At 48.7% G+C, this 24,162-nt stretch overlaps 1 protein-coding gene across 4 annotated transcripts in view; it reads right to left on the bottom strand.

Annotated features, from left to right (window-relative positions):
- Nucleotides 1-718: 718 nt before the first annotated feature.
- PAG1 (phosphoprotein membrane anchor with glycosphingolipid microdomains 1) overlaps nt 719-24,162 on the bottom strand; it is a 99,108-nt gene continuing 75,664 nt past the window's right edge. For 2 of the 4 annotated variants that reach the window (XM_087825466.1, XM_087825464.1), the window contains 6 exons: nt 19,979-20,204; nt 18,337-18,388; nt 15,231-15,327; nt 13,746-14,344; nt 11,800-11,859; nt 4,062-8,145 (listed from right to left, as the gene is read on the bottom strand). In XM_087825466.1, the coding sequence (XP_087681592.1) occupies nt 7,777-8,145; nt 11,800-11,859; nt 13,746-14,344; nt 15,231-15,327; nt 18,337-18,388; nt 19,979-20,103 (1,302 nt within the window). In that variant the 5' untranslated portion in view covers nt 20,104-20,204 and the 3' untranslated portion in view covers nt 4,062-7,776. Of the gene's footprint in view, nt 1,768-4,061; nt 8,146-11,799; nt 11,860-13,745; nt 14,345-15,230; nt 15,328-18,336; nt 18,389-19,978; nt 20,205-24,162 lie in introns of those variants that run through there. The other 2 variants (XR_015715794.1, XM_087825465.1) reach the window with 2 other exon arrangements.

The raw sequence follows: 24,162 nt of genomic DNA on the forward strand, positions 1-24,162 counted from the left end.
CTGCGCACTGCATGGACATGGGGCCGACAGCTCCGGACAGGACAGGAAGCTCTGCCCACATGGCGACAAAGGAAGCAGGGGCTTGAAGCCAAGATGCCATTTGCCTGGAGGTCCTGAAACCACCTGGTCGGGTTCTGTACTGTTATCCCCCCCTTCCTGTGTGGACACAGGGCACAGAGAAGCCCAGCGGGGTCCTCCATGTCCTCATGGAGCTGGGACTCCAGCTCAGCACTTTTCTGCAGAGTTTGGGGGTGCAGCCACCACACCCCCCGGCCCGGCCATCGGTCACATCCTCCTACCTGTCATGGTGGTGAGCTGGTGGCTAAAATCCTGAACCCGGGTTATACACTAAAAGCATGTAAATGAGCCATTCTTCATCTCCCCAAACACCAAATGAATTTTAACAAGCTTTTTATATAAAACTGACTTTTATTACAATTAAAAAAGAACAAGACAATTTGATAAGTGCCTTTAATTATAACGTACCTGCTATTTACATGTAATTATACTTTATACATAGCTTGAATATGGTCCATTACATGTAAACGGTAAGATATTAGAAGTTAAACTCCAGCCTTTGGGGAACATTCAGAATAAAAATACTATGGGCAGAAACACAGGAAACAACCATTTCAGTCGGTAGGTACCATTATTGGTGGAATGATCAAGGCCTGGCCAAGAGGAGAGTTGTAAATATGCATCGAATTGAAACTTACTCTTAACATGACAGTATTGCTATTGTTTAAGCCCTAAACATCATACTGGGATCATTAAAAACAATACTGCATCAATTTATGTAGCACCATCCTCCCAGAGTTCAAAGCATTGGTATTTCTCTATATTATTTCATTTGTCCCCATAACATCCCTATGAGGTAGGCACTGGTTGGTATCATTATCTCCACTTTGTAGATGGAGAAACTGAGGCACAGAGAAGTTAATTCATTTGTTCAAGGTCACACAGTAAAGTCAATGCTGGAACAGGGACTATAGAGCCATGAGTTTGTCTACAAAACCAATGCTTTTCTTTAAATTATCCCCTCTGAGAATTTACTTTTCCAATAAATAAAAACACGTGCATTTTTTTCTCCCATAAAAATTGTTGAAATACTATTGGCAAGAAACACACACTCTGGGGTAGTTGTTGACTGATGCTACACTCTTCTAGAAAGAGTTGATGGAAGTCTTTTGTTGGGTTTATTTTTCCGTTAGGAGGAGTATGTTTTCCCAATTAAAACAAAGTTAGAAGTCTTTAAATGAAACATTTGAAAGGATGCGTCTAGTGACCTACAAATTATAGTTTTATTAGCCATATTATGCTATCCACAAACCAGGTTAATTCCTGAGTTTATAAAGAAGAAAATATGGAAACAATAACTTCAGACTTTGAGATAGCCTTTCTCATCTATACCTACTTACAGCTTGCTCCTTAAGAGACTCAGAGTGGTGATAATGCATTTTCCAGACACATAAACACACAGGGCAGAAAGCCTTGCTCACGTCACTTAGTTCAGATTTTACTTCTGATCCCTGCCTGACCCCAGAAGCAAGTATGTGGTTGGTACTCTGAAAAATAAAAAATAAAAAATAAAGAAATTGAAAAATAGTGTCAAACAGACTCTCTCAAATGCTTGTTGATGTGAACATAAAATTCAGCTTCCCTGACATTTTCTCCACTTCTCCCTAAGCGACCAGCACTGTGCTGTCTCTCCCAGGACACTCAGAGCTCTGTGGAGCAGCCCCAGGAATTTGCTTTCTGGTACAGCTCCTGGAAGCACAAGAGAAGCCTGTGTGAAAATATACATTGAAAAAAGGTAAGCAAGCTCATGGGGTGGGTCCTGAACATCGTGCAGGTTCATTTATGGGTTTCACATTAAAAATACATTAAAAACTTGTCAAAGGAATGTTTGAAATCTCTTACAGATAGGCTCAGGCCTTTGGTGTCAGTCTCCTGGGTTAAGGAAGGTCACTGCTATCAGGGGAGCCTCTCCTACCTCAATGGGGACCTCAAGTTAAAAAAATTCTCTTTGAGCTTAAGAAAGGACAAGGGAAGTTTGTTTTAAACTCATGGTTTCCAACTTGTTGAGTTAAAACAAACAAACAAAAGCAGACATTGCAACCAGACAGTTCTGGAGTGCCCCAGGGGAACAGGCTGGTCTCTCTTTTCACCTTAATTGTCCTATTAAGGGTGACAAATTGGTATATTGGGTGGACTTTTAAAAATTAAATGTATAAAGAGAATGAGCAGTTATCTGTTCTGTTAATTTGGAAAAAAATTACACTCTAGGATATCCATTCAAATAATTAAGTATGGAGTTAAGTTCACTTAGAGTGAACTTCAAATGACAACACTAAACTATCAAAACTAATGGTGGCAGATCCTTAGTGTCCAGACCCTCAGCACAGTGTCACTATCCACCTGGCCTAGGCCTCACAGGGGCTGGTTTCTCACTCCATCAGCATTTGCCTAGAAATGGCCAGGTAACTCCAGCTCGATGCTGGAACACTCGTTTCCTCGGGACCTGGGAGAGCAGCTCCAGCTGGGTGCAGCTAACATAACTCATACGAAGTATGTCCCAGGGGAAGGGGGGGGAATAGCTCCCTGGCTAAAACATCTTACACTCAGTTTGTTTTATAAATGATTACTTCTTACCAGAAAGGGTTTTTCCCCTTAAAATAACCAGCATCCTACTTTATGGGAACCTACTGGCCTGCTGTCACAAATATCTACCTTCACTGGGACCCTGGGAGACACGGGGCTGTTTGAGCAGGCAGCACAGTTTATTAAAAGTTCTCATGAGAGATGCGGACAAGCATGTACCTGGTCCAGCAAAGCTCACGACCCCTGAGCATCTGCTCCCCCGGGAGGATCTGTGGCTTTACCTGGGCAGCCCGCCGGGCAGAAAACCATCCTGGGAACAGCAGAGGGGCTGGGGTGGGGAAAAGGCCCAGGGTCGTGCTGCGCAGAGTGACAGGAGGTGACCTGTGCAGGAGGAGCCCAAGGGAGGCTGGATGAAAGGGTGCCTTCCTGCCCACAATCTTTAAACTGGAGTCAGGGAGGGAAAAATTATAAGCTGAGGAAGCCAATCAGATGTTTCTGGACTAAAACTAAGGTTTTAAAATTCCCAATGTTGAAAACAACTGTCCTACTCATTTGTGAGTTAGATTTGACCACGACAGACACCTTGTGAGACACTGAGTCAAAATGGCAGCCAGTGTCACGAATTATTTTTGAGTAAGAGGAGTACTTTGAAGCCAATCAGGACGGCCTAACGGACAATAAGTCACTTTTTGGGAAACTATTTTTATGAGGAAAAAAATGCGTGAACAATGAAATGCAAATTCCTATTTGTTTAGCTGTATTTCAAATTTCCCCTGGACACATGAGGCATGTCAATACAACACAATTATTTAAAGGTAACAACATTACAACATTTACTGTTGTAACTTTAACATATAGAGAAGTCTGAGGAATAACAATTAACAGCCTTTAAAATCCATTACACGGGTGATCTGAGTCACCTAGAGCCCAATACATTTTTAAAAATACCCATAGTATACAAGCGGAGAGCAAAGAAAAATCTAACCTAACTGCATTAAGATAAATGATTACCAAATTGAATGCTTAGAAAAAATTGCCTTTTTAACAAAAATTGCATTTCTCATTTCATCTGGCATGAAGAGGAATCTGAACTACCGTTTCTTAGTTAAATGAAAGAACTGGAAAACCAATGAAATGCTTTATAAATATTACAGACTGGATGTAAACAAACTTCAAATGAGCACTTAAGAGCCTTCTCTCCTGGACCATGATTTTGTTTAATTTACTTCGGTAATTCGGATGATGACTCTCATTTATCATGGTTCCTGGGCTGATCTCTTTAAGTGAAACACTTTCTAAGTGTGTACACCTTGTCTATGCCACAGTCAGAAACAATGCATGGAAGAAAAGATACAACACAGAGCAAGAAACTACTGCCACAGGCCCAGGCATTTCGATTCCATTGAGAACAAAGCCGCATTTAACATCACAGACACACGTTCCAATTTTCACATCAGTCACTTATTAACAGTACACATTACACGTTAACTTTGCCCAGTTACACAGCACAATGAGCCTGTCAAGACTTCCAGGAAACTACTATCAGTACCTACTGGGCTTCGGGCCGCCGAGGCAAAGCTGGCCGGGCACCAGAAATCAGCGCTCGCAGGGGCCTGGCATCGCCAGATCCCACGGAGTCACCTTAGAACAAGGAGCACTGACAACTGTCGCTGACTCATTTACAAAGTCTAGTGCAGTCTTGCACTGAAGCTCTGAGATTAGGGGCCGGGTCATCAGCTCAGAGCAATCACTTTACACGTCAGACCCGGCCGCTGCCTGCGGATTCTGTGGTTTCTGAAGACAGTGCAAGACAGCGGCCCCACGGGAGAGCGGGCTCTGCTTCTACCTGGTGGGGCCACCTGGCTGCGACCACATCCTGGCTCACGCGGCTCCTGGAGCTCTTGGCCAAGTATCTTCTCCATCACCTGTCTGAGTCACATGGATAATCAAACTATTGAAAACACCACTGCTGTTCAGCTAAAAGAATTATGGACACAATTTGAAATCTGAATTTATTCATTAGAAAAATTAAAGGAGAGCAACTTGGGAAGACTTTCCGATAATCACCAAACGGAAACTATTGGAGAATTGTTGTTTCTGTTCTGCTTTTCTGATGATAGTCTTCACACTGGTAAAAAAACATTCAAAATACATCATAGCATAATAGGATGCGTCCTAATTAATTAAGCACCAGAACACATACGTATATATGTGTGTGTGTGTGTGTGTGTGTGTGTGTGTGTGTGTGTGTACACACACATAGTTTGTTACTGGTTAAAGTTAGTAAATGCTCTAATTAGAAAAATGAAAATCCAATGTGAGAAAGAGATAGTGACATGTTGAGGTTTATTTCTTTGTGTTGACTACCTATTGCTAATTAGCTCTCAATTTGAACTCTTGGATTTTGAGGGCAAATAAATCAGTAGTTTGCTTTTCCCCACAAAGGACACCAGCACCTTCAAAAGCTTTACTAAACTGACGGTGAAATTCAGTGCAGGGCAGGAAACAAATCCACGAGGAAAACACCTACAAAAATGACTTTCTCAAATTTAAAATTTCCTCAAACATTTCACATGAAACAGGTCATACGTTCCTGCTGACTGTATTTGAGAAATAGTAAAAGCAGCAGAAAAAATTCTTGTAAATGTTAAAAATATCTGAACAAAGACATAGATCCTGTTTTTAGGCAAGGTAAGTTTATTTATGAAATCCTGAACTATAAGGTCAAAACAGTGATGACGCATCAGTAAACAGCCTGCGATCGGGTGCCGGTGGTCTAGAGAACAGCCATCTCCTGACCTGCGCCCCTGCCCGCCTCAGACCCTCACCCTCTTTCGGCCTGTACGGGAGGATTCGCAGCTCCTTTACAGGACATCACAGCTCTTTCCATCCCAGCCATTCTTAGCACTGGATCTCGAATCTGGAGGGAGATGCCAGTGCATCTTTTCTGGTTACATTGCACAGCCTATATTTCAACATTTCTGGGGGAAACTCTGTTAATAAAATTTCAAGGGGATATGACTATTTTTAAAGAGCCTCTCTCTCTCGAAATGGTTTTACACCTTAGAGATGGTACCCACTTCCCTGGCAACAAATAAGAAACACAATAAACTTTGGGGCGGTCAAGTGCTCATTAAGGATGTGACTTCTGCCCGCACAGGGCCAGGTGGGCCTCGTGGTTATCACCATGCACAACAGGAACCCCATGACACAGACACTGTTGAGTCAAACTCATTAATATTAAGCAGCGAAAACACCAGGCAAAACAGGGCCTATGCAGGACGTTAATTCAGAGGCGAGGGTCTTGCAGCGCCCCGATAAACTCCCTGATCTAAGGGCGTTCTGCTGTGACCTTCTAATCAATGGTGAGCGTCCTCACGTACGCGGAGTCTTGATGCGAGAGACCAGGCTGCTTGAAAAATAATAACAACCAGTCCGCCCCGGCAGAGCTCACTTTACAATTTCAGAAACGTATTTCAGAGCAGTGGCCAGCCAGCAGCCAGCAGCTAGCAGCTGGTCCTCACAATTTTCAAATGCTTCCCCCTCCCAATGGCACTCTTTGTCATAACGAGTGACAGCAGCAAGCCGATGCGATCTGCAAAGTCAGAGGTCTCACGGTGGCGTGGAATAATCACCTGTCTCTCTGTTTCCCCCTGAACAGGGAGGAATGCTCCCTCTCTGTAGCCTGCGCTGCACAACAGCACTTCAAAGGGTTCCTTTTAGATTAAAAAGTGAACACGTCCCTAAAGTTGGCCTCTTAAAATCTAAAGAGATGATTAAATCTAAACCAGGCTGATCTCTCAATCTGAGTTACTACAAACACTGATTTTTGTCAAATAAAGGGGGGGGGGATACCAATAGACCATTTAGATTTGCAAGTACTGGACTACAGAGTTGCTCACCGTCTTCTTCAAAATGGAACCAAACCTCAGGAGCTACACCTTCGTGGAGGTAATAACTCAGTCACCCTTAGTCACATCCTGTTCTTCTTTCCATTTTTACCATTTCAAAATTTTCAATATTTCCCATCACAGACCACTGGCAATGACCATTTCTGGTTATTCCACTGACTTCTGCAAGAGCTAGATGATTTTGACCAGGAGCTCCAAGTACCATTTGTAAAGTCTGAGTCTTTAAAAGCTTTCAATGTTTTAAACACTTGGTTAGAAAAACGATAATGACTAGTAACCACCTAGCTTATGTGCTTTATGGTGTCTTTTCAAAGTGAGAGTATAAATCATTGTACATAAAATCAAAATAGTTAATATACATTTTTTCTGGCACTTTCTAGAAATTAGGCGTTAAACATAAAACATCTTATAAATTTATATAACAAAAATAAATGTTTACATTTTAACCCCAGCTAGATTACCTTAGGGTAGCGGCTAATTTAAGGGCCCCTGCTGCTGGTGCGGCCCCACAGATCGCCAGGAACGCTGGTATCTAGTCCAGGCCCTTCAGGCGCGGTCACGGGCCATCCAGCCGAGTTTCGGGGGAATGGGCTCCGGGCTCCAAGTGTAGAGGGTACCACAGTGTTCACCCCAATACTGCAAAGGCTCTGATGTTTCAAATACTGGGGGGAGGGGGAACGTTTTGGCTAGAAAAATAAAATAAAGCATCTAAAAATGACTTCAAGTCCTTTGGGAGAAGCTGCTGACGTGGAGTGCCCGGATCCGAAGGCATGAAGGCCCAAGACCCTGGCGGGCGTCCCCAGGAGACGATGGGCGACCTGACGGTAGCAGCGACCGTGGTGGTTTCTTACCATCCGACAACACCTACGTTGAAGGCAAAGGCCAAGCCCTGGGGGTGAATTTCCTTGGAAGGAACCAGCAGAGATGGGGAGATTTCTAGGGGAACAGAGCTGACAGCCACAAGGCAGGAAAGAAGGAAACCTGGCTCTTCTGAATGCAGTCTTTAGACGGGGACAGCCTGGGACCTGTCCAGAGGCCACGGGGACGTGGGGGCCTGGGCTAGGGTGTGGCAGAGCCCACTGGGTGGGGCGCCCTGGGTGCAGCCAGGTGTGCACCTTCCTGTTCCCAAAGCTGAGCAACCGTCCCAGCATCTTCACTGCCCTCAGCCGCCGAGGCAGCCTGTGACGTGGAAGGGACAGCGCTCCTTGTCTTCTTGTCCCCAGACAGCTGGTCCTAGGCTGGGGGTGGGCTGTCCTCGGGGCTGCTAGAGCCTGGTGATGTCTCTGCATTGCTGCATGTCCCCGATGCTCTCGTAGTCATTCTCCTTTGGGGAGGGGCCGTGGTAGCCGTTGGTCCCCGGGATGGCCTTTCCGTCCTCTCTGCTCAGAGCCTGGATGGCCTCGTAGTCGGGCTCGGGCTCCTCCCGGGGTCTCCCTGCCGGTGCCAGCACACTGAAGCTGCTGGGAGTCTTCTCGAAGTCTTTAACAGTCGCATAGAGGTCATTACAGGAGGACGGGGACCTCCGGGCAGCTCCTGGGGTGGAGGTGTCGCTGGACTCTGGCACTTTAAGCGACTGTCCTGATTTATTTGCAGACTGTACAGGTTTATTTACAGATGAATACATGGCCGAGATCTAGAAAACAAAGGGACAATCAAATCACTGGATACAATTGACATACCACATATGTGAGTTTAAGGTGCACAACATGAAGATCTGATTCACATCTGTGCTGTGAAATGATTACCACAATGAGGCTAGTGAATACCTACATTGCCGTGGTACCAGTTTTTGGGTGTGGTGGTAACATTTAAGCTCTATTCTCTGAACAATCTTGAGTATATAATACGGAGCAGTATTGTTAACTCTAGCCCCATGCTGAACACAAGCTCCCCAGAACTTGTTCATCTTATAGTTGGAAGTTTGCACCCCTTAACCAGCATTCCCCATCCCCCCTCCAATTCCCCCCCATCAGCCCCTGGCCACTACCAGTCTACTCTCTATTTCTATGTGATCAGCTTTGTAAAATTAATTAATTAGTTATTTTAATCCTCACTTGAGGACATATTTTTATTGATTTTAGAGAGAGAGGGAGGGGGAGAGAGAGAAACATCGATGTGAGAGAGAAACATCAATCAGTTGCCTCCCATAGGTGCCCCGACTGGGGATCAAACCCACAACCTAGGTATGTGACCCGACCAGGAATCGAACCTGAAAACTTTTGATGAACAGGGTGATGCTTCAACCACCTGAGCCACCTGGCCAGGACTCAGCTTTTTTTAAGATTCCACATATATTTGGGAACATAAAGTCTTTCCCGCTCTGGCTAGTTTTGGCTTAATGCCCTCAAGGTCACAATGGGCAGGACTTCCTTCTTTTTATGGGTAAATAATATTCCACTGTGTGTGTATATTTAAATACTTTACACATACATTTTACATATCTATAAAATCACATTTGTCCATCGATAGACACTGAGGTTGCTTCCAAGTCTTGGCTGTGTGCATAGTACTGTGAGGAGCAGGCTGTTTTCCAAGCTACTCAGTGTCACTAACATACCCCATATAGTCTCTAATATCTCAAGGGATTTAATTTTCATTGGTGATGAGAGAGTAGTTGCGCAGATTAAGAGGTTGTCTGGGGTATTATTTTATTGTTAGAAATCATGGTTGGAAATAAGTAAACATCTCCTTCATTACGTGTACTTGTGTTGGCCACAGTGGCTGATTTATCCAAACACCCAGGAAATAAATGAACATACTCCCTGACAGATGCTCGGCTTTGCACGTGCGGGGAGCTTTCCCTGCCTCCGCAGCGCCCGCATGCTGTGGCTGACGTTCCAGCTGGCCCCGCAGGCTTCCTGCGACCTGCCTGCCGTGTGCTGGCTGGTCATTTGCACGAGGACGGCTGGCCAAGGCCAGTGGCTCACTGCAGCCAGGCCTTGATAACCCAAAGGTTTAGGCACAGGGATAATCTTGGGCAAAGTCTGCCCGAGGTGATCTGACCGTTCTGATGACTGCTCATTTAACAATCTCACCTTAGAGGTTTTAATGGAAAAATGACTCTCAGAAGGAAGACATAATTTCTTTGAATTTAGGAAGAATAAAAAAAATCGTCTTCTTTTCAAGGTGAAGTACAAACATACGGAACTTTTTATCCCAAAAGTAGTGCAAGCCAGAATGTGGACAGATTATAAAGGGGTAAAGCGTGGATGCCAGTGATGAGGGAGCCAGCCATGCTCACCTCCCGGGGTCACCTGGGAGGACAGACACACCTGTACCTGGGTAGTAAAGGTGAGAGCTGGCCCCTCGCCACTGGTTCTGTTCCTCTCCTCAAGTTCCTTCCCCATGGAAGAAATACTCTTTCTAAAAGAATTACAGGCTCTTCCATTAGCTTGCAACTTAATATTATCTCTGGGCGTGAGCCTAATGGGCAGAGGGTGTCGTCATAAATTTTCTTATGTTTCTCACCTCTCCTAATGCTCCTTTTGAATATTCCTTCTGTGACTGTTGTTTCTGTTTTGTACACAGGTTTCTCTTCAAGCCCTTAGCTTTGAGTTCTTTCTCTTTAAAATTTTAGTGTTGCAATTTTTCTCTGTAACACCTTTCATTTTTATTACTCAGTCTGTAAATTGTTATGCTCTCATAAACTACTCTCTTCCTAGTTCCCATTTCTCTGCTTTTGACAGTCAGCTCTCTCCCCGTCATTCTGTTAAACTGGGCAATGGTACTTCAGACTCAGGTCTCAGTTTGTCTGGACTAACATTACACAAATACAGAAATACATGATTTCCACGTTTATTTTTCTTAAATCTTCTTCCTCAAATGAATATATATGAGTCACAGTTCTTTATTTAATGTTAAAAATTCATTAGTATACCTAGGTCCTATTTTCAAAAGCCACAAACAAATGTAAGATAAGAAGAAAAATAATTTAAAATTTTACATGGTCTTGGTTTATTTTACATAAGATTTGTTGCCAGGTCTCTTATACATTCTATTTTCTTGTCCCCAAAGGGGGTGGCTATGGCAGTGTGGAAAACGCTGGAGGGAGGCCAGGGAGCCACCTCGGGCCAGGCGGGAGGGCGCTGTGGGATGGAGACAGGGACGCACGAGAGAAACTGTTTGGGGGTGGAATTGAGGGACTTGGCTATTGGCTGCATCTGAGGACGGTGAGGGAAATGGGGTGTCAGGATGATCCCCAGGTTGTGGCTTGTGCCACCATGCGGCTAGATGGCAGGTGCATTCCTGGGGGGACCCCTGGAGGGTGGGCGACGTCACCCTTGGCAAGTACTTCCACGTTTCGGTCCTTCACTCAGAGCCCCATGCAGGAGGTGCTGCGCCTGCATATGTCACCACTTCTGCACAGACAGACTTACTGTGTGTGCTGGGGGTTCCAGACAGCAGCGACTTGCAGCCAGGTCAGTGAAGGCACCGAGCTCTCTGTCTGAGCCTCGCTCAACATAACAACACACGTGATGGCTTTGACAATGTTCATGCTCCCCTGAAGTTTAACCAGAGGTTTCTCAGCCCCGGTGCTGGGAGAGCCTGCAGTCCGCTCTCGTTGGCCGTACGTCTGGCCCAGCCCAGCCTGGACCTGCACACCCTGAAGCTCCCTGCTCTCGCCTCCAGCATCCCTCACTGAGATGGGCTGCCTCAGTCTCCCCAGCTAGGTCAGATTCCCTGCACCCCCACCCCGTTCCAATTTCCTGTATTTTCCAGCCCACAATGACCTTCCTCCTCACGGGGACTTTGACCAAACTCTCATAATCTAAATTCCCCTCCCTTCCCCGGCCCTTCCCTCCCGTCCTCTCTCGATTGTCCTGATCCCTCTTTCCCACTTGCTTTCCGTTACTTAGCCGACCTGTCTGTCCATCCTGTCTGCCAGTCACTCCATCTGAGCTACTACGGAGCCAGCATCCGAACCCTGAGCTCCAGACAGGCTCCAGAGGGCATCTCAGCTTCTCAGACAAGGGGTCAGTGATGGTGCGTGTATGCAAGGAGGGGCGCTCTGGTCTGATTACAGGGCTTTCTGGTGATTAAAAAAAGCCATAAGACCTCCCCCTGGCCTGTGGCTCCATTGGTTGGGCGTCATCCCCCGGGCACCAGGAGATCGCCGGTTCGATTCCCGGTCAGGGCACACGCCTGGGTTGTGGGCTCGATTCCCAGTGGGGGGCGTGCAGGAGGCAGCCGATCGATGTTCCACTTTCACATCAATGTTTCTCTCTCCCTCTCTCTCCCTCTCTCTCTAAAAACCAATAAACTATTTCTTAAAAGCTACAGAACTCACCTCTTCTTCTGTGAGAGTCGGGTCTTCCTCGCGGGACTTGTACGACAGGGAACTAAATCTCTGTTAGGAAACAGAAACCGAGGGAAGGCGGTGTGAAGCCAATACCCCAACTTCCTTCTGTGCGTGTGTTCACGCATCTATCTAGACGAATGTTTCAGGTGCCTTTTAGGAAATACATGATTTTCTACCATGAACGTATGTAAAGCGCCAAAGGAATAAACTCATAAAAGCCTCATGTGCGATGTGTTTGGATGCCCAGCAGTAGTACCTTTCTTCCAATTTTGTATTTAAAGCTGTCGGTACAAATAAGCCAGACTACTGTTTCAGTTCCTAATTGTCACTGAAGGATCGGTAATAAAAAAACAACCCATTGTGCTTCTTTATGGAATGTTTGGATTTTGCGTTTCTACAGTTTTCGAGAGTGATCAAAAAGTTCTCCGGGCACCAGGAAACTTCTCACAGCTAATGGAGAAGTCAGCTCGTGTTCTGTGGCCCGTTCCCTGCCTCGTTTCCCAGGGGTTCTGGCTCCTGGCTCACCGATTCTCCCTCTAACACGGCTCCTGCATAAATCAAATTCTCCCTGATTTCAACAAAGATGAGTCCTTTCAAACCCAGCACTTTAGTCCCCTGACCCTCACGCACTGCTCTCCTCCACCCGACCCGCTGCTCAGCCCCTGGCCGCAGGCCGGGCCTTCGGGTACCCCAATCCACAGCCCACCCTGCCCCACCACCCCAGCTCCTCACAACCCCCTTCAGGCCAGCACTCGGCGCTCAAGCTCACTCCTCCCAGGACCCAGTTCCAACAGCCCCTTTCCAATGCCTGCTTCTCCAGGCTGTCTTTCTGTCCTGCTATATGGAGCTTGGACGCCAGAGTCCGCCTCACAGTGAAACTGCAAATGCTCAGCGCCCTCCCTGGTCAGGTGAACACAGCCTCACGGATGAAAGCTCCAACCGCGTCAGGCAGCACGAACTCCACATTCGATTATTCTCTTTGGTTGGATGAAGGGCAAAAAATTAGACTACGCTTTTGTATTTTATGACTATGCTCACTTTCGTCGGTGCTCCCCACAGCTGATTTCGTGGACAATATGAAAAGCTGAAACGCTGCAAAGAATGACTTACTTGACGTAACCTATATAATCACAGCCAGGGCTCACCTCTGACCATGAACTCTGGACGGCTTTAGAGGCCCGTTACTGACTGACTGACCCCTAAATGGCCTTCCTACCAAAACCTTTTTTTAATGTAGAAAATAAAAATTAGATTAGTCAACTAAAGAAGACTGAGCCAAGTGAAATCCCAGGAAATGGGGGCAGCTGGAGATGAGAATTTCAAGCTACTGTGGCTCACACATCAAGTTGTCAGATGCACAAAGGGTCGGGGGGGGGGGTCATAGTACATTTTAGAGCTTTGTTTATCTAACCTGGAGGCACAGGGTATTGCCAGACATTGTCACAAGGTAAAATCTCTCACTTGATTTTTATCAAAGTGTAAAGTTAATCGGGCACAACCAGTGGCACCTGTGAGTTGGTTTCCTCGTGCATGCTCTTGCTTTGATGTCGGGATCTGGAGACGACAGAGGTCACCTCACCACTGGAGGTGACAGCAAACAGAGGACACTGAATGAATGGCCAAGAGTCTAGTCTCTCTACTTAATTCTAGGTCTTCAAAAGGAAGAAAACAACCCCTGGCCCTAATCTGACGTGATGTAAAAACTGGAAACTATTCGGGAAAGGTGCTAAGAGAGGAATATTTTATAAGCACGAGAGTTCAGTCTTTTACGCCTCGGAAGGGAGAAAGTCCAGCCCAGCTTCCCCCGAAGGGCTTTCCTCACCCAGCACCCCTGAACGTGCTCGCACGTGCCTCCCGAGCCAGGGCCGGGAAGGGCCCAGGGACCCCGCAGCTCCTCCGAGGACGGGGGCTCGTGGGGCGGTGTCCGCGCTCACCTTGCTGGCCTCGCGGGCCGCCTCCGGGGCCTGCTCGTCGCCTGCCCCCCGGTCCTCCTGCAGGTTCTCATTCTCATCCAGAAGCTTGACGGGCACGGGAGGCGGGGCCTCCTCCTCCGGGTCGGGGGACGGCCCCAGGACGCTGTCCGCGTTCGCACTCCGCCGGCACTTTTTGTTCCTGTCCACCGAGGCATACTCAGCGAAGTCCCCCCTGCCCGGGGCCCGGGGCCCTGGGAGCTCCTTCGGGGCGGAGGCCGCCTTGGCCCGGCTGCCGGCGCCTTTGCCCAGGGCCGCGCCTGCGGCCACCTCCTTGATCTCCTTCACCGTTTCGTACAAGCAGTCCTCCACCACGTTCTCCTGGGACGCGCTGTCCTTGAGCACTTCGTACGGCCCTTCCGTCCCCACCCCCGGGTCCCCGTCCAGGCTCCTGGCACTGACCAGCGTGTCTGCGGCGCTATCCGGGGGGATTCTGGGCAGCTCCCGGCTCTGGTGACACCTTGGCTTCCCCGAGCTGTCCTGGGAGTCCAGCAGGTCGGAGGCCGAGGTCAGGACCTCCTCGTAATGCTGCATGCAGGTCACCGCACTGTCTTCCGAGACAACTGCAGCAGAGGGGTAAGGGGGAAAGACGGCCCGAGGTCGTTACGACGGGGAATCGGACACTGCGCAGTGTCAACGTGCTTACTCGTGTTTGACTCTAGGCTGCAGGTTCCGACGTTCCGACTGTCAGTCGGCACTCCTAGTTCGGTCACGTCTTTCCAACACAATATTTAGTAAGTTGTCTCGGCTGCCCTGACTGATCTCAGGTAAATGACTGACCTCTGTGTGGCAGGCAGATTCACGGCCCAGAGGGTCCCGGTCCCAATCCCCGCATCCTGTGAGTGTGGAAGGTTATGGGTCAGGGGAGGGACTAGGGACCCAGATGGAAGTATCAGCTGACCCGAGAGGGACGGAGCAGCCTGCGGTACCCAGGTGGGCCTGTGTCACTACCAGGTGGGCCACTGTTATCATGAGGCCCCCAAGTGAGGCAGGGAGGCGGGTCAGTGGGAGAGAGACGTGGGTGGAGGGAAAGGCAGGGGCCTCAGAGCCTCCGGGAGGAGCACAGCCCTGCCAAGACTCTGAGTTCACGTATGTTGTCCTAAGGAACCAAGTTCCTGGCAGTCTGTTGCAGCAGCCATAAGCCATCACTCCTCGCTGCCTGCTGTGGACAGTAATGCTACTTATATTAAGACTCATCTTACAGGGGGCAGCGAGGTCACTGTTACAGCAACCTTACAGGTGGCTGTTAGGATAAGAGAGTCAGCAATGCCACACCAAAGCCAATCGACGCACCTGAGCTTTTCATCCACATGAGATGACTTCTGCTAAAACTGGTACACAAAGTGAGCAGGCTCACACTTCCTAGTCTTTGAGCTACACTTTTGGAGACCTACACCTTCCTTAGGGGATGAGTTCTGCGTGGAAAGCTGGTGTTTTTGCAGGACTTACTGTCCCCGTTGGTGAGTGCACCGTTCTGGTCACTGCTGACCGGAGCGTCCGTGGCCAGGCTGGTCACCGAGCGGCTGAACACCTCCTTGTCCGACGGCTGCAAGAGAGACGCACACCACAGTCAGATTGCTGCTGAGGGGGGTACCCGAGCCTTTTTCTAAAAATTGAAACAGCAACAACAAAAACCCACACCCACCACTTTGGTTTAAATGAAGAGAAATTAAATAAGCTCCAGTTGCTCAGTGTACTGGGCACATTTCAAGTGCTCTGTGGCCACATGTAACTAGTGGCTCTCGTGTCATACAGATCAGATACAGGACACGTCCATTCTAGTGAGTTCTGCTGGGGGCTGTCCCAGCATCACCTGGGCTCTGGGGATCCTCCCACCTGCAGATCTGTGATGGGCTCCAGGTAGGTGGTGAGGGATCAGTTCCCCCAAGGTGAGGAGGGGACCAGAAGCTGCAAGCTGCTCATCACAATCAAGTCCAGCACAGCCTCACCCCTGTCCCCCAGGTGCTACAGAATGCTATTCTTCTTGGAGGTGAGCCATGCCATGCAAAACACGGGAAAGCATCACCCATTGCCACCTGATGGGAAGACTTAAATCTACCTGTCAATGACAGATAACATCACTAACTTCTGAGACGGCTTCATAACCAGCCAAGTCTCCACTTCCAGGTTCACAAAACAATCAGATGCATAAAAGCAGGTTTGCAAACCTTTCTGACTCTCACAAATTCAGGGCACGGGGAGGGAAGAATGGCCTTGGAGACTGAAGGGTTTCTGCTGGGCTCGAATGTGTAGGTGCATAGATTAACATGCTGGGCCGAGCTATGGCTCTGGGTGGTCAGCAAGCTGGTAGTTCACGTGTTTGTTTGTTTCTTTTCTTTTTTTTTTTAAATATGTCTTTATTAATTTTAGAGAGAGGAAGGGAGAGGGAGAGAGAGAAATAGAAACATCAATGATGAGAGAGTCATTGATTGGCTGCCTCCTGCACATGCGCCCCCCCCCCCCCCCCACTGGGGACAAAGCCCGCAACCCAGGCATGTGCCCTGACTGGGAATCGAACCGTGATCTCCTGAATCATAGATTGATTTTCAACCAATGAGCCACGCCGGCCGGGCATTCACGTGTTTCTTCAAATACCCAGCTGGTCCCGTGTGGCAGCCTGAGCCACCGCTCATGTGTCTGTCCCCACCCATCTCATGGAATGCATGGCCTGCAGGCCCAGGAGGCCACCCTGGACCAGCTCCAGGACTTCACGTGGAAAGTGCTGATGTAAAGAGCACCAGAAGCTCAGCCGGGTGGCCTTGTCCATTCTGACTCCAGATTGGGAGCCACATAATAGTAGAGAGCAAATAGCTCAGGCTGCGTCACGATCCGAAAGCTCATGGGAATCAGCTGTTTCATTCAGTGGAGGGTGCTTAGGAGACGGGTCACTGTGTGAGGTGGCCAGGAACTCGGGGAACAGAGGCTAATATCACAGGAGGGAATTTTTACCGGGGCAGGTGTCAGGTGTGTGGGAGGAAGCCTCCCAGGTAACAATCCATCCCGGCTGAATTACCATAACCCGGGCTTTGCCTACCATCACTACTTTTAGCTTCTAGGAGAAAATGGCCACAGGAACCAGACAAGCAGAGACTGAGAGAGGGTGAGACAAAGGGTGAGGATGAGAACCCAGGATAGCAATGGGTGCACCAGAATGGAAGGGGAGTGGACCCCAGGGGCTCCCAGGAGGAGAGGGTCCTGGCAGCTTCCTGTCTGCTTGGGCACATTTGTGGAGCAGGGTGACCGAGCCTGGAGACACTTCCCGGGTGAGCTCTGAGCCCACCTGCTCCCTGCACACTTTACTCCCTCTCCCCAAACAGGCTGACTCTGCACTTGTTGCCTGATCGTGAGAGATCACATCAGGGAGCGTGCTCTCTGCTTCAGCAGCCCTTGGGGCTCAGGCAGGACCCTGACGAAGACGGCCCTGCAAACACTAGGGTGGCCCACCCCCAGTTGCTGGAATGATTCCGCTGGTCAAGGGCATGAACCTGAGCAGAGAGCACAAGGCAGAGCCAGGACTCCAAGGGACCAGGCATCTCAGGTGGCTCCTCACCAGGTGGACCTGAAACGCCCTTGGGGCTGGACAGGAAAATGCACCAAGGCCAGGCCACACCCAGAGTGTTGGGGCTCCCAGGCTCTGGTTAGCTTGATGGCCAGCTGTTATGGGGTGAACTGTACCCTCCCCAAATTCCTGTGCTGAAGTTCCAGCCACAGATACCTTAGGATGCGACCTTAACAGGGTCATTGCAGATGAAACCAGTTAAGATGAGGTCACACTGGAGCCCTTATAAAAAGGGGAAACGTGGACAGAGACCGGCACACATGGCAGGGAGGACACCACGTGATGATGACGCCAGAAAAGATTTGCCCTCAGAACCAACCCCATTGACACCTTGATCTCGGATTTCCAGCCTCCAGAGCTGTTAGACAAGAAACTTGATGTTTAAGCCACTCAGTTTGTGGTCCTTTGTTAGGATAGCCCTAGTGAATGAATACACAAGCTGGAGCAGGGTGGACGCAGCAAAGAGACATCCCTGCTGCAGGCTGGAGCTCTCTCAGGATCTTCCCGGCACCTGCTCGATTGCACCCATGTTAGAAGCCCTCCCAGAAGCCTGGCTGCTTGCACAGGCCGCCAGCCACGTGAGCCTGCACCTGAGGAAGGACCAGCCCAGGCAGCTGTGAACTCAGGCTGAGTTCTTTCTGGAAGGAAATTATAAGCTTGTAAGAACATGCCTAGATAAGTGGCTGGTGTTTGAAAACATGCACATGCAGACGCATATACAGGCTCATGTACACACATGTAGACACACATGCATGCATGCAGATGCACATATACACAGACACACAGACACATGTAGACACGTCCACACAAAGAGAAGCACAAACACACACACAAGCACATGTGCAAATGCAGATGTCTTTTGACAGAGACATGCACACATAGACACACATGTAAGAATGCAGGTACGCGCACACACATGGAGATACATGTACACATGTGTGCACACATGTAGACACATGCAAGCACAGACATGCACGCATGTGCACACGGACTCACCACGTTCATCAGGTTCTCATGGTCTCCACTGTACTGTCTTGGCTTCTTTTCTCTGAAATGGAAAATAAGACATCCCTGTGATATCAAATGTGCCATCTAAAATCAAACATACACGCCTCTTTCCCATTCTACTGTTTATCAACATTTACATCTCTCTTAAGAACCGAGTTAATCTGCCAAGGTAGCAAAGCCTGGCAGGCACTCATCACTCCTAGGCAGGTGGGAGGGTGTGAGGAGGGTTGAGTCACAGCAAGGGCCCAAAATCTGCTGCCCCCTTCCTCCCGGGGCAAAAATGACAAATTCTTCACAAAAGGACTGAGGCAGGATGCTTAGTGGAAACAGCACATCTAGCATACTGTGGGAATGATGCCTTTAAAAAAGGAGAGAGGGAGGGAGGGAGGGAGGGAGGGAGGGAGGGAGGGAGGGAGGGAGGGAGGGAGGGAGGGAGGGAGGGAGGGAATCTAGACATCTCATGTTTTCTCAACTTGGAGTCTTTGCAAAGTCAAAGTCACACACCGCAGTGGGACACAGAAAATAAACAAAATACAAATTTTGGCACGTCTGGAAGGGTGCGTGCTCTCAGGATGAGTCATGTGTACTTCCAGTCTATGGAAAAGTCCATAGACTAAAAATAGAATTTATTTTTACTCAGGACAGTTTAAAGAAAGCCATCAGTCTCGAGTGTGCTCCCATGGATGCACAAGGCAACATCGCCACCTAGTGGGAGACACACCAACTACAGGGGCAGGTCGGCCCAGGACCTGGGAGCAAAGGCTCATTTCTTCCTGGTCACACTGTCCCAGCCCTGCAGGCCCGGGGCCCCCCTGGGCAGGCAGGGGCGGTTCTTGGGTCCAGAGAATCCAGCTTCTCCACTTTTGACAGAGACATTAGGGTAGGAAGCCATATCAAGACTCTTCAATGACACTTGAGTCTCTTTTGAGGTTACTGGAAGGAGGCTGGGGGCACGCAGAGGCTCCTAGCAGCAGCCAACTCACCAGGAGCTGCACATATGGGGACAATGTCTGAACACCTTGAAAATTACTCCTGCTTAGGAGGACCCTGCTTCTCTCTGAGCAAAGATCTCTTGGGGGGGGGGGGTACAGACATCTTATATGAGTGAGACACAGAGGAAGAGGGGGAGAGAGAGAATTCTAAAAGAAGACAAGATAATTTTTTCATAAGAAGCATGTCTCTCTTATAGGAAAACAAGCTGTTTCTTAAGAAAGTGCAGCTCTAGATTACAAGTCAGTAATAGAACAGTTCCCTCCAAAGTCAGGTAACACAGACGTTCTCAGGAACTCTCAAATGGTAGCAAAAAGGGTATCTTCAATGCCCATCCAACTTGGATTTCCAAATGTCCACAGAAAAAGACGATGGAAACTTTGACCAGTGCTCAAAAGAGCAGCAGGAATTTCATTCTGGGAAGTTTCGTCCATAGGGCTCTTCCCATTGCTCCATGGCAAAATCGAATACGGGCTTTCACACAAGAGAACAGGGCCGGGACCTTCCACGGCAGAGAAACCAGCTCATCTGAACGCACGCATTTCTGTGACCGCGTACAATAGGCTTTTTCTATGCAGAGTCTGCTGGGGGCGGGAACGTGTCGCTTTAAGATTCCAGCAGACACATCGTGGGCTCTCACCTGTCACAGCTGGAGCACAGGAAGACGAGGAAGGTGATGAGGAAGAACGTGGCGGCAGCTGCCAGACTTCCCCACAGGACAATCTGCATGTGTCCACTGCCCAGCAGGCTCCCGGAGGGTCCCATGGCGGGAGCAGGAGGTGGCAGCGGCTGGTCAGTCAGTCAGTCCTGCAGAGCTGGTGACATCAGGGTGAGGGCCACGTCCGCTTGCAGAGAGGCCAACCTGTCTGAAACAACGTCTCAGGTGACAAGGAGCCAGCATCTCAAAACTAGTCCTGTCGGGAGGAAGGCTTTGCAGAGTCAGGGAGGTGAGTGCTCTGCACTCAACTGGATCTTTGTCCCCTCACTGTCCAGGACTTTGTCTCCTCACCTAAAAACGTAAATTGGGAACATACAAGTGCCTGGGTGTCTGATCGTTTTGCTGACAGATTCCTTAAGGCCTTCAGATAAAGGACTCCAAGGACCCCAGAGCAAACACACAAATATGCATTTGGATTCTTTTTCCCCCAGACGGTGTAAAGCATTTATTACATAGCGTTCACAAGATGAAGTCTGCACCTTCCCCACCGGTCTCCCTAGCTCCCCCAACCTGCTGTTCTTCCAGAAGGTTTAAGGTCAGGGCAATTAGTGCAACAGGATGTCTTTAAACTCACCCCGTAAACAGTTGTCTATTCCGAATATGCGACTATTTTCCGGGCCAGCTTTCTACGCTTCTACGAACACTCCATAAACACACTTTCAGGTGAATGGGCGAAAGTCTGTGCTAAGAAGCATCACCAGCGGTAAACAGGAGTTTATGACAATGGCGAATGAAGTGAAGGACCTGCACTGGGAACGTTCTAGCACCTGGCTTGTGCCCGGGCCTCTGCGAAATGCCTTCTTCATTTAATTGCTGCCCCAGCCTGTGAAGGAGGCACTCACTGAAACCCCCGTTTTTCAGACTAGGTAGGTGAATGGCAGAGATGCCGGTTATTCCACCCCCCACCCCCCAGGTGGCGCAGGTGGTGAGGGGCAGGAGAGCAGGAGTCCAGGCCTCTGGCTCCAGGGCCTGTGGTCTTCGCCCCTGCAGGGCGCTCCGCTCCCTTCCAGCTAAATGCTTCTAAATGCGCATGTCAAATTAGTCTTCCGAACTATTTTAAGTTCTAGACTTTGAAAAACAGAGTAGTATAATCAAATGAATGATGATCTCTCGTCAGAGAGGTCTTGTTTAAAGAACACTCGCTGTGCTCAGTTCTAGAACATTCTAACTTACAAGGAACAGCCTCTAACTTCATCTCAAATGTCATGAATAAAATAAGCAGATAAATCTTTCTGTCTCCCAATATGAGTCACAACTCAAAAACAGTATTTTCTTGAAAAACATTGTCCATGTTTCCGTTTTGGTTTGCCTCGCTGAAAGAGCTGTCGCTGTGTTTCACCATCACTGGCTGATCCCACCCAGCCAGCCCGTGGTGGCCTCGTGGCAAACAGGATCCGGCAGAGAAAGGGGGGGATTAAAGCCACTTCCACAAAGGCGGTTCACCTGGACCAAATTTTCTCCAGGTGAACTATTCCCCATACATTTGGATATTTACGGTTGAGGAACAATAGCAAAAAAGCTGGAGAAAAAAGAGAAATGGGCCTCATATACCAGCAACGTGTGCAGAGAATTCCAGAAGACAAGGCGACGGTTTCCCCTGAGCCCTTGAATCAGCAGCAGCACTTCCGCTGGTCTCTAAACACATAAATATTCACTTTCCTGTGCAGTGGGAGCTTCCTTCCTCCCGGGTGGTTTGTAAACACTCCAGCACAGTCCCCGGCGGCCACAGAGCGCTGGCTCGCGGGCCCCTGGCTCGTCCAACCGGGTGACGGGACAGCACCGCTTCTCTTAGGACTTGTGCAAACGATGCATCGTTCCCTCTAAACTCAGACTACAGATGGCACCACAGTAATTAAAATACAGTCCAGCAGGCACATGCCATGGGGACCTGTGGATGCGCGTGGGATGAAGCCTTATGTACCGTCGGAAGCACAGCGCTTGGATCTGTCCTGCGAGCATGTGCTGGCTCCCTCCTTCCTCCCCTCGTCCCACGGCAGAGCTCACAAAGTGGCGGGTTCTGAGAAAGTAGTTTGCCGCCTGAGTTATTCCAAAGCTAGATACGTGTCCCGCAGCTACGGTGGGTCCTCAGCACCCTCTCGTTTCTGTATGTTTCTCTTCTTTCTCGCTCTCTCTCCACAGGGAAGGCCGATAGAATATGATGAAATATGAGAGGTGCTGGCCCATCAGAACAGTGTGGGGAGAAAGCCGATCAAAGCTGATTAGTACCAGCTTCTGGATAAAGGCTGTAACTCAGAAAAAATGTGTCCGAACTCCAGGCTCACTCCCCTTCAACTAAAATTGGCTGAAAAGTTGCTAAAAAAGATACTTTTTTCCCAAAAGTTCTCATCGTGGACAAAAATCTCACAGTGAAAAGAATGATCATCATCTGGAACGTGTTTCTGAGTCAGATACATTGTAGTCGCCAAGGCCAAGGGCGCTTCCACCTCCCAGAAGCCTCTAGTGCAGCTGGACAGACCTGGAGCAACACAGTCCAGTGGGGCGGAGGTGGGGCAGGGACAGGTGCCCTGGGAGGGGCCACACACAGGACTTGGACCTCACGCCACACCTCCAGGGGGATTATTCCTATTTCAGAGGAAGTCTGTGCCCTGTTACTCTTCTCTCCTGGTCTGTTTTTTGGGACTTCTATTTCCATACTTCTCCGATGTGTTCCTTCTCTGGTCATCACCTACTTAAATTTTGGTGGCTTACCTACAATTGAGACAGACCTGTCTCCCTTCTGTGTGTCGCTGGACTGACCCCCAGATGTGTAGCTGGACTGATCCCCAGGTATGTAGCTGGACTGTCCCTCTGCCACATGTATAGATGGACTGACACCCCCACCAGGTGTGCAGCTGGACAGCCCCTCCCTCACGCGACTAGCTGGGCTGACCCCCAGGTGTGTAGATGCACATATGTGACTTCATGTTTTTCCTTCTTGGTGAAGTGACACTGGAGGCCTCCTGTGAATGCTCTGGGGCTTTCGTAGAAGGGCAATGGCCTTTCCTCAAGGCTGGACCCTGTGCAGTGGGTTCACTGAGCTAAACATAGAACTTGGTTGTCTCCTTTTGGTTTATTGAGAGCAGTTTTGGGACCAATGCCTTTCCCATGGCTGGAAGGCTTCTCTCAGGATTAGCAATAGAGGGAAACAAATAAGAAGACAGGAGGCCCAGCCTCTGGGAAGTGAATTACCCTGATAGGAAGGGCCACCACGGTGAGGGCGTGTTCCAGACCACAGACTGCACCCTTATCAACCAGGCGCCCCGTGGGAAAGATAATCCAAGGCTCTAAGTCTGTGATACCGTTACTGCCCTGAGGACCATCCTGTTTTCTGCCCATTCCTATACCAGGTAAGATATTTTCTGAGTCTCTAGAATGAATCCACCCCAACGGAAATGTGTGAACAATTTGGGGCTCTCCCCCCTGATGTGTTCATGGCAATATTTCAGCCTGTTTCTCTCAGTCCTATTCTTATCTGCCTCAATCAAACTGCATTCAATTACAGAATATTATCTCTTCAAAGTATAAAAAAATATTCCATTGTCAGATCACGAGCATAAATAAGCAACGAGTTATTCCACACAGGGCAGAGGCGCCCAGGCATTGTCCCTGCACTCACGTTTATGTGGCACCAACGCCCCTCTAAGGTGAGCTGCAGAAGGTGGGAGCATTAGTGAAACAACACACTTAGGTTTACTTGTGGCACACCAGCTCTTTCTGTTTCAGAACAGGCTCCATTGTCAGCTGCATTGCTGCACAATCATGATCGAGACTATAATTTAACAATAATGTGATAGTTCTGTAAAAGAGGCAACACCCCACCACCCCACTCTTATATAATTTCTGCCTATGGTGGGAACTTGTATTTGACCCTGAGAAAGGTTAGTGCGTTAGGTTGTAGGACTTGTGTTGGGGATCCTTTCAAAAACTGGTCTGGATAATTATTTTGGACTAGAATATTGTGGATGAAATTGTTTTGCTCCATAACTTATTTTTTCACACCCATTCATTTCATGCCTTCAATCAACATGTGATTCAATCAGTAGAGAAACTGATGGCCTTTTACTTTACAGATCGGTGCATCCGGACCACAAGGTGGCAGCAGGACA

This window comes from Miniopterus natalensis, chromosome 16 (assembly GCF_054644295.1).
Source record: "Miniopterus natalensis isolate mMinNat1 chromosome 16, mMinNat1.hap1, whole genome shotgun sequence".
NCBI lineage: Eukaryota > Metazoa > Chordata > Mammalia > Chiroptera > Miniopteridae > Miniopterus > Miniopterus natalensis.